The following is a 10,658-nucleotide window of genomic DNA, read 5'->3' on the forward strand; positions in this document are numbered from 1 at the left end:
GCCTGACTCACAGCAACCCTTCACAGCAGCCCGACTCACGGCAGCCCAAGGTGGAAACAACCCAAGTGTCCATCAGCAGGGGGACGGACAAACAGAACGTGTCCCCCACACAGGGGAGCGTCCCTCAGCCGCACGCAGGAGCGAGGCGCCCACATGCGCGGCCCTGGGGACGGACCCCGAGCCCACGACACTCAGGGAGGGAGCCAGACACGGAAGGCCACGCTGGGTGTGGGTCCATGTGGGTGACACGTCCAGAACAGGCTCATCCGCGGACGGGAAGGGGGCTCGTGGGGGCTGGGGCGGGGGAGAAGGTGGGGAGTGACTGTTGATGGGGGCGGGGACGCTCAGGGAGGGACCTGAACACGGAAGGCCACGCGGGGTGTGAGTCCACGTGGGTGACACGTCCGGAACAGGCTCATCCGCGGACGGGAGGCGGGGCTCATGGGGGCCGGGGGAAAGGGGGGTAATAGCTAAAAAATACATTTACAAAGGTTTATGTTTGAGCTGACAAAAATGTCCTAAAATAATCTGGAGATGGCTGCATAACTGTGAAGACACCAAAAACCACTGAATCGCACACTTTCAATGGGTGAATTATGTATTATGTGAGTCTGATCTCAATAAAGCTGTTGAAAACAATTCCAAAGTTTGAGTGGTTGAGACCAAGGATCCCGACTCTCTGAGGTTAACACCTGCTGGGGGTGGGGGGGCACTTTCTAGAGCCCAGGCACAGCTGTGCTGCTGACCGGAAGCCACCAGGCTGTCACCAGGATGCCCCCATCTGATTGATGCCAGGAGGCTAGGATCCTAATCACTGCCCGCGACAGGCCCGGTCCCTGGCCAGTGGCTCTAGACACGCTGGCCTCCATCCGTGCATGTCCCCAGGGCCCCACAGCATTGAGTGTCCCCAGGGCCCCAGAGCACTGAGGCTGCAGTGTTTCAAGGGAAGGTTCTGTGGCCACAAGCCCGCTGCTCCAGGTCCCTCCCCAGCCTGGCCGCCCCGAGACCTGTAGCCTACGGCGGAACTTCACGGCTATCGAGGGTTTGTAGGGGAAGTCGGCCCCAGGCCCTGCCAAGACTGGGGAGGAAGAGGCAGACATGGTGCCAAGTGGGCGGCCGGCCGGCTGGGCCGCCACGTGCCAGGAAGGCTGTGGGGAAGGCGCCAGAGTCAACATGGCCCGACGTCTGCTGGGCGGGCTGGGCCCAGGACACGGCTGACATTGGCCATGCAGGTGTTCGGCCGCCTGGGCAGGAGGGCAGTGCCGGCAGCTGGCCCTGCCCCGAACGGGCAGGAAGAAGATCCCAGTACTGCAGGGCAGGCCCCCCACCTGCTCACAGCCTCCCTGGGCCCCCAGTTTCTCACACTCCAATCCTATCTCCTGCAGGGCCCAACCTGGCGGCATCTGGCCTCTACACACACACGCCAATGTCGGTCCTGCCCCAGGGCCTTTGCCCAGGCCACTTTCTCTGCCAGGTGCACCGTTCGTCCTTCTGCAAGGCTCGACCCAAATGGCATATCCCGAGAGGCCTCTCCCACACACCCACCCCCCAGCTAAGGATGCCAGACCACATCTCCCCGACCGCCTCAGCAAGGCTGTCCGGTTACTCGGGGGCTGACCTCCACACAGGGGAGCCACACGTCTAGGAGGCGCTAGACAAGGTGCTGAGACTCTGTGGCTTTGGGTCCCCTGACCCCCTCTGGCTTCCGTTTCCCCACCCCTGGGCGTCCCAGACAAGTGGGACAACAGGTCCTGTGGCCCTTGGCTCCTGGCACGCCCAGGGGGCTTTGGGGTCTGGGCCTCTCAACCCCAGGCCTGGCCTGGCCACCCGAACTCTGTCTCCCCCCAGGGGCTAAGGCCACTGAGCAGGGTTGGGGGCTTGTGGGTCCTCACAAGCTCTGACCTCACAAGGACTGTGTGGCCGGGCCGGGATCCTATAATGCGGCGGGTGGGGGGATCTGTCCAGCTCCAGCCCCCAAGCCTGTGCTCCCCGTACGTGCTCAGCGAACAAATAAATATAACTTGCCCATGGCGGCCCGTGTGTTATTCCGAATCAGAGCGAGGCGCTGGAGACCCCCCTCAGCGCAGTGGCTTGGGTCTCTCATCTGCAAAATGGCAGGGGCAGGGACCCAGCCCTGAAGGGAGAGACACTGAGGCAGGGAGCAGGGTGGGGCCGTCCCCCCACACCCGCGCTCAGCCTGGGGTCCACACGCAGGGGCGGAGCCTCCAGCAGGAGGGGGTGTGGGGGCGCCGGCCACGCCCAGACAGGCCGTGTCTGCTGGCTGTCACCCAGCCCTCAGCACTGCCCCACCCAAGCCAGACACCTGGGCAGCTCCCTCCATCCAGCCAGCTCCCCTGCTGCCTCCAGGCACTGTCCCCCGACCACGGGAGCCCCTGTCCGGCCCCCGCGGCGTGTGTCCGGCCCGGTTCCCTACTTTATCTGTCTTCAGCCTGACTCAAAGCCCTGAGGGCGGCCGGAGCCACACGCTCTGCTCCCCAAGTGAGGTTCAGAGCGGAGGCCAGTGGCCCTCGGTCCCATCCCTCCGGAGGTCCCACATGCCAGCAGGGCCTCGAGAGTCCTCCAGGAGGGGCCCAGAGCCAATTCTGGGAGGCCAGCATCCAGAGGGGGCCGCCCCGAGGCCACGCACAGCCAGCTCCCGGCTCTCACACCCGGGCCTGTCCACAGCCCGTGGAGACCTAGGAGGCTCAGGCTACTGGGCCACTGGGCTGGGGAGGCCAGGTCCCTGCCGGCCACTCCTGGAGGTCGGGGCAGGGCCCAGCTGGCCACGGACTGGAATGTGAGCCCGGCCGGACGCCATCTGGTTTCCATCTGCCCAGCCCAGCTCGGCCCAACTTCAAAGGGTCCCCCGCCCGGCCACTTCCTCTGCCCTGGCCGCCCGCAGGGAAGGCACCAGGACGGCCCTGCTTCCTCCCCGCCCCTCTGCAGCCCCAGGGAGCTTCTCGGCAATCCACACCAACGTGGCCACCCCCTGCTCAACCAACTGCCGTGGCCTCTATGAGCAGACTCCACGCCAACTGACCAGGCCTCGGGCCGGCGTCCCCAGGCCCCCAGCTCTCTGCCCGCACGTCCACCCGCGGCCCACGCAAGCCTGGTCCAGCCGCATGTCCTCTGCCTGGGCAACCCCTCAGCCCAGAGTCCCATTCCTGGCTGTCTCTCTAAGGGTCCTTCTGGTGCAGACACCATGCAGCCCCTGAGCGTCTCCCTCCAGGCTCGGGTCCCCCCACCTGTCCACACATGGTGCACTCCACAGCCGGCCCGCCCACCCACAGGCTGCCCACAGGGCTCCCTGGGTGCCTGGCTGGCGTGGGCCGGCTGTCAGGGCCCAGCAGCGCGTACCCCAGCCCCACGGCCCCCATCACGACGCACAACACACCTGCTTGAACTGCTCCTCGTAGGTCCAGTCCCCGTGGTCGGGCGGCTGCAGCTGAGGCACCACATGGGCAGCCCCCCCGCTGTGGGCCAGGCTGGCCCCCTGGCGCTCCTGGCCACCAAGCGCCCGCGGCCCGCTGTCGCCGCGGAAGGCCTGGGACAGCGGGGCCCTGCGGGGGACGAGGGCTGCGGGGCCCAGGCCGGAGGAGCCCGGGGGCCCCAGCCCCTCCTCGTCCTCGTAGTCCTCGTCCTCGTCCTCGTCCTCGTCCTCCTCGTCCTCCTCGTCCTCCAGGTCTTCCTCCAGATCCTCCTCCTCCTCCTCCCATTTTGGCTTCCTGGGGCAGGCAGAGGGCACAGGTCAGGGAGATGGCGCCAGCTCGCTCCAGCCCCGGGGCAGGGTCTGCTCCTCACCAGAGCTCGATTTCCCTCTCTCAACACGGGGAGAGCGGCCCCCACCTGCTCCAGGTGCCGTGAGGGGCGTGGGTCGTACTCTACACGGTTTTGCTTCCCATCAGCCCAGAGCCCTGCCCAGAGCCCCGTACGCCTGCTAACCCCCTCCCACCCTCAGCTGCACGGGCTTCCTTGGTGGGCCGTGGAAATGCCTAGCCAGTTCCTGCCTCAGGGCCTTTGCTCTGGCTGTTCCTTCTGCCAGGCATGCTGTTCCCAGCCCCGGACACCCCCCACACACACACCTCTCCTTTATCTCCTTGTCACAACCCACAGTCACCCTGCTTCTCTGCTTGTTGAACGTCTTCCCAGAATGATCCCACTGGGGTCTTGCCCACACTCGGCTGGAGGCCTGCACTGGATCTGTGTGGAACACGTCCACGGTGGACGTCCACGAGCCAGCCAACACCCACTCTGCGTGGGTTCCCCCGGGACTGCTGAATCAGCTGGAGCCTCACCAGGCACTGGGGCTCCTGGCCACACGTGGCTGGTCCATTTAAATCGAGAGGGAATAAAGCTACAAACCCAGATTCCCCACCACCTGTGAGGGGTAGCTCCCAGGCTGCACACATTTCCACCATCCTCCAGGAAGTTCTAAAGGACAGAACTGATCTCGGTGGTCAGCAGCAGGACAGGGTCTTGTCCTAGAGCGGCCTGGGATGCATCAAACGCTCAATGGACGCTTGTGCAGTACGTAGCCCACGGACCCCCAACTCACAGGTCGCCCTCGGAGCCCACGTCCTCCAAGTGCCCGTCGCCTTCAGCGTGTCCCGGTGCCTCCCTGCCTCGGCCAGGTGGGGCAGGCGAGCCTGGCGCCCCTTCCTGGGCCGTGTCCTCATCCTCCAAGCTGGGGGGCCCATCCTCTGAGCCGCTGGGGCTGGGCGCGGGTCCGAGGCCTGCAGCCACTGCCCGCATGGCAGCCAGCGCAGCCATCTGGGCCCGCTGCATCCGGGCCTTTTCTGGCTCTCTGTCCTCCTCCGGGGCGGCCCTGGCACGGGCCGGGGGGCCAGCAGGGAGCTCGGCCGGCGGGGGAGGCAGGGGCGGCGGGGGCTGCCGGGCTTCCAGCTCCTGGCGTGCCCGCTGCTGCCGCTGCAGAAGGGTCTCCATTACGGCCTGCAGCTTCATGGCCCTGCGGGCCGGGCCGCCCCGGGCACCAGAGGTGGGCAGCAGGGGCGGCCCCTGCGGGGAGGGGGCCTGGCCGCACTGCAGTGTGGGGGCCTCAGGGGAGCCGGGACAGTGCAGGGTGGCGGGGGTGGGGGCGGGGGCCGCCGGGTTCAGGCTGAGGGCATGTCAGCGCTGCCTCCTTCTCAAACCAGGCACCAGGTAACAGCGACTGGTGTCTGGCTCATTCACGGGTTTGCAGAAACCTGGGGGCAGCAAGACAGATCATCAGACCACTCCTGGGCCCCTCGGCCCCATCCTCCCCACTGAGGTCAGACCCCAGAGGCCTCTGGGAAAATCCCTCCCATCCATTCCCATCAGGTGCAAACCGGGAGGCCTCCCTGGAGGTGGGAGATGGTGCTCTCCCCATCCGCCCCCCTCTGTCTGCCCTCCAGCAGGCTGGAAAGCAGGGTCAGCCCGCACTGAGCTCCCAAGGGTCTCGAGGCGACCCCCACCCTCAGGGCCACAGAGAAACATGCAGTTACTGACCACACCTCCCGGGGAAGACCTCGGATTATTGCTTCACAAACAGAGCAGGGGATCTGGGCATTCCTGGCCTCTGATTGGCTATAGCCAGTTACCAGACACCAGAGTGCAGATGGGTTCCGGGTTCTGGTTCCGAGTTCCAGGCGCTGCTCGCACCCCCTGCTGCAGATGGCTCCAGGCACCGCCCCCCCAGGCTAACCAAGACAATGGCTGACCCAGAGTGAGCGCTTCTTGTACACGGGGCCTCCCTCGTGCTCCCACCTCATCCCTGAGCCTCAGCCTCTCCGGGCCTCAGTTTCCCCATCTGCAAGATGATGTCCTGACGGCGCCCACCTCTCTGTGCTCAAGCAGGTACACAGCAGATTGTCCGCGTCAGGGAAGGAGGCGCTGGGCGATCCCCCCGTTAGGCATAAGAAAAACTGAGGCCCGCAGACGCGCTGTTGGAGGACACAGAGCAGGTTCCAGGCAAGGCTGGGATCGGAACCAGGGTCTGGGTGACATCACAACCTCCTCACCACCCCACATGACCTCTGCAGGGGAGTCCTCCTGCTCCTTGGGACCCCAAGTGGGGCCAACACATCCCAGAATGTGAGGAGCTCCTCAGACCACCACAACCCTAACTGCCAGCGTCTCAGGCAGGGGCATCCGGAACCTGGCATAGCTGGGTCCCACCAGGACGGAAGGACGCAGGTCCCACCCCAGCCCCCCACCCCAGCCCCGGCCACACCCCTGCCCGCCCAGGCCGCCTGTAAAACCAACCGGGCAGAACCCAACAGGTCCAGCGGGGACAGCCCAGATAGCACCTCACGGGGGGGGGGGGGGGGCAGGAGGCTCCCCTGACCCAGCACATGAACCCCTAAGCCACTCCTGGGGCAGACAGGGACCCCCAATACATGAGGGGCCAGAGGGAAGAGGTTCCTGGTAGCTAGCTAGCTGATGCTCACTCACCAGGCTGGCCACCCTCCCAACTCCTATGGTGACCCCCTAAGCGGAAACTGACCCCACTCAGGGGAATCTTGCAGTATAGACCCCCCACACACACCTCCCCAGTCAGGGAGGCTCAGTGGGCCTCCACCTTCTCCCCAGACCCCCTGCAGCTTTCTTCTGGATGGGTGAAAGGGCAGTGTGGGGGGGCAGGTGGGTGGCCCCATGTGGGAAATGGGGGTGGGACATGTCCCCAAAGGATCTCAGTATCCAGCAGGGGCAGAGGTCTCAGGGCACAAAGACCCTCTCAGAGGCCACAGTGCGGGAGAGTGACCAATAGTCTGTCCTTAGAGGCAGCAAAGTAGCACCCAGCCCCCCACTCTCCGTCCCCTCCCAGGACTGGTGGTCACCCCCCCACCAGCCCTAAAAAGTGCTGAGGGGACATTTCACGCCCAGTGTCTAGTCTAGTCCACTGCCCCTCCCCCACATTTGACAACTTCAAGACAAGCCCCCCCTCCCCACGGAAACGCTCCAGGCAACGCCCCCCCTCCTCTTTGGGGGGCAGAAGGAAGAGGCCAGAGGAAGCCACTCCCCCCCCAGCCTCCCACCCCCAGGCCTGCTGGGTTTAATGACCCTTCCGGGTCGCCCAGTGGGGGAGGGGAGCACGGCAGGCCTCCACGTTGGGGCTGGTGGAGGGGGCAGGTGGGAACCCCAGAGCTCCCCTGGGCCGTGCCTGGGGCCCCCATGGCCGCCATTAACCCTAAGCCGGCGACGCCCACCCCCTCCAGACCCCTCCCCCAAGAGCCCTTTGTCCTCGGCCCCTACCCCCACTTTATGACAACCCCACGGGAGAGGCATTCCCAGGCAGGGACCAGGCAGGGGTGGGGGGTGCTGGGTGGTCGTTGGGACCTGACTAGGGGCCCAGAGGGATCCGGGGCCACACCCTCCCCCCAATGCCTCCCGGAGAGAGAGGTCACCCGCTCGGGCCGGGGCCTTGCAAAACACGGTTATTTAAAGAGTTGTGCAAGGCTGGGGCCCGCGGGTGGCGAAAGGGGCCCCTCACTCCACGAAGGGAAGAGGGGGTGGGGTGGGGCAGAAAGCTGGGGAGGGGGCTAGGAGAATCGGGAGGGGGGCGGCCCGGAGGAAGTGAGAAAAGAAAAACCGAAGAAAGAGAAGAAATAAGACGACAAAAACCCCAGTCCGGATTTCAAAGGCTTCTTGGAAAGCGACCGATTTGCATGGGGTGGGGGGGGCAACCCCTCCGGCCCGGGCGACTAAAAACGGAAGATTATTGACAAATCCGCCGCCTGGGGTCGGACGCCGAACGTTGGGGTTGACAAACGCGCGCTCCCCGCGCTTCCTGCGCCCGCTTTTGTGTCTGGGGGGCACTGACCGAGGGAGGGGGGCTTTTCCCGGGGATCCCAGCCAGAGCGCTGGCCGCCCCGCCGAACCCACGCCGGGGCGCGGGGATGGTGGGGGTGCCCCTCCAGGGGCCCTTTTCGGCTCCGGAGCCGGCACTTTATAAGTAAGCAGTCGGAGCTGGAGAGGGTCGCCAGGGAACTGCCCTCCCCACCCGGCGCTCCCGCTCCCCTCGGGACTCCGGAATAAAGCACCCGATTCCGGGGAGAAAAAATGAGATAAGAGCCCGGAGTGCAGCCCCCAGCGCGCTCATAGAGACCATTTCCTTCCGCTGGGGGGTGAGGGGCAGCGCTCACTCGCGACCCCCGATCGCCCTCGCCCAATGTGGTGGGGGGGGTGAGGTCTCCGAGGGGGGGTCGCAGAGAAGCCCACCCCAACTCCGACCCGCTAGAGTCGCCTTCTCGGTCCTGAACCCCCACTCACGTCCCTGCCCAACTTTGGAGACCCCTTCGTTGGCTTCCCGGGCGCACTGCGCCCACCCAGGACCGGAACCCGCGACTTAAAAGGCCAGCCTCCCCCCCGCCTCACCGCGCAGGGCCCGCTCGAGGGGCGCATGCCCTGCGCCTGGCGTCCAGCCCTGCCCCGGCCGCGCCTGGCCTCCGGCCCGGGCCGCGAGCTGCGCGCTGCTGGCTCCCGGCCGCCGCCGGGTTTGTGCCGCGCGCCGACTCACCGAGCCGCCAGCCGAGTCCGCGTCTACACCCCCATCCGACCCGATTGGTAAGAGTCTCCCCGCGCGCGGCCTCCCCCGCCCCTCCCCTCCCCCCGCCGGCGCGCTCACCGCCCCGCAGACAAATCACCGGGTGACAAATCGCTCTCAGATGCAAATACCTCGCCGGTGATTCAGCGCTGCGGCCCGGGACGCGGGGAGGGGTCTCGCGAGGCCCCCTCCCCCTTCCCGGACGCCCCCTCGCCCCCCGCACTCGGTCCGAAGACGCACCACCAGCCTAGGGGTGTTGGGGAGGGGGAGAGAGTGGCCAGAAATTTTCAGGTCACGGCCCCTTTAAATGATAATAAATAATAAAAAGGGAAGGGGAACAGCGACGCGGGAGGCCCCGCCCGCTGCCTAGGGACGGTGGGCAAAGTGCGCGCCGAGGCCCCGAGCGCACAGGGCGCTGAGGGCGCGGGCCGGACTGGGAGCGTCGGAGGGGGACGGGAGGGGGCTGGACCTCCTCCTAGGAGGACTGGAGGGACCCGAGCCGGGTTGCGGACCCCTTCACATCTTACCCGGCACCTAGAATGGGCCTGCCCTACCGAGCTCGGAGTTTCACCCCTGTCCCATAGACTAGCGACCTGGCTCTAGTGACTTCGCCCCCCCCCCCCCCCCCCAAAGCCCCCGTTGCCACATCTGTAAAATGGGGATTAAACACCCGGTGATGACTTGAGCTACAAGAACGAGAAATGAGAGCAGGCCTGGGTCTCAGGGAGGGGACCAGGGCCCTGCGATGGGGGCGCTGCAGGGTGGGAAGGGGTCTTGGAGAGGGAACGGCTGCGGGGGGGGGGGGGTGGCGGAGTGCATGCCGGTCCTCTGGAAGACTCCTAATGACACCGAGCGACCCCTACCCCTGCAGGACTGTCACCCTCTAGGAGGAGAGATAAGATTATCCCTTCGGCAATAGTAACTTAATAATTTTCCTGTTCTGAGCCTGCCCTTGCCCTGTGCCCTGTGCATGGTGTTCACCTCTTTAAGTAGGGCGCCTCTTAACGTCCCCGTTTCAAAGAGGGAAACAGAGGCACAGAGTGGGGTGCAGGGAGAGTGGGGATGGGGGTGTGGGCTCTGCAGGTCTGAGGCCCAGAGGCGATCCTTGGGGGCCAATTGCAGGGACCCAGGCCCCAACCCAGATAAGAGCCAAATGGGAGGGGGGAGCATTCGGCATGGGGGGGGCACTTCTCAAGGGTCCCATCAGGTGGAGCTTGGGTCCCTGGTCCTCAGTGCTGGTTTCCTGTGCAGCCCCCTCCCTGTGCCCTAAGGCACACAGACACCTTTTCAGGACACCAAGCCTCCCGGCAAATTGCAGGCTTCCGGCTCTGGGGGGTGGGGGGTGGAGATTCCCAAGCCAAGGCGGGTTGGGGGGAAGCTACCCCCACCCCAGGGCTGGAGTCCTGCCCACCAGCCCCAGGGCCTCCTGGAGCCTAACGGTAGCAGGTGGCAGAGGCCTCCACCTTTAGGCTATTAAACACCCAGCCCCAGCTGCCTGCCTACCCCCCTCCAGTGGGAGGGGCAGAGACATCTGCACAAGGAGGGGGAAGTTTGGAGAGACCCAGGTGAATTGGGTCCCCCATAATGGTCCAGGCCCCAGGCGCCACTTCTCCAAAGTGCAGGAAAGCCTCTTTCCTACCAAAGAGCCAAACAGATCTGAATGCACCCGCCTGCCCCACCCCAGATTGGATGCGTGGGCCGCTCTGTGCCTCAGTTTCCCCCCTGTAAAATGAGTCCATGTTAATTCGTTCCTTGTAAAGTTGTTTTGAGGATTATATTTACTTCTGCTCGAAAGAAGGGGGGCATGGTGGGGGTACCTGGAAGGGCAGGTGGGGGGCTGCCCCTCCCCCATCTCCCAGGGGAAAGCTGTTGTCCATACTCCCCCAGAGGTGCCCAGCCCCAGAGGGTGAGGGGCTGCAGGATTCCCAGCTGCCTCCAGTGAGGGAGATCCTATTTTTAGCCCCGGGAGGGAGCTGGGAATTGATACACAGACTTGCTGGCTCCAGGGGGAGTGGGCAGCAGGCCCAGGTTCCAGCACAGTCCTGGCTATGTGATTTCCAGTTGGTGCAGACCCCTCTCTGGTCTCTGTTTCTGAAGCTGGGAAATGGGTACAGAGACACAAGTCCTGTAAGGT

General features: G+C 65.3%; 1 protein-coding gene across 1 annotated transcript in view; it reads right to left on the reverse strand.

Annotated features, from left to right (window-relative positions):
- ARID3A (AT-rich interaction domain 3A) overlaps positions 1–5,063 on the reverse strand; it is a 26,813-nt gene extending 21,750 nt beyond the window's left edge. Inside the window, exons 1-2 of the mRNA XM_044918720.1 lie at positions 4,556–5,063; positions 3,395–3,725 (exon numbers count right to left, since the gene is read on the reverse strand). Coding sequence (XP_044774655.1) covers positions 3,395–3,725; positions 4,556–4,962 — 738 coding nt within the window. The 5' untranslated portion in view covers positions 4,963–5,063. The remainder of the gene's footprint in view (positions 1–3,394; positions 3,726–4,555) is intronic.
- Between the last annotated feature and the right edge of the window lie 5,595 nt (positions 5,064–10,658).

This window comes from Neomonachus schauinslandi, chromosome 1 (assembly GCF_002201575.2).
Source record: "Neomonachus schauinslandi chromosome 1, ASM220157v2, whole genome shotgun sequence".
NCBI lineage: Eukaryota > Metazoa > Chordata > Mammalia > Carnivora > Phocidae > Neomonachus > Neomonachus schauinslandi.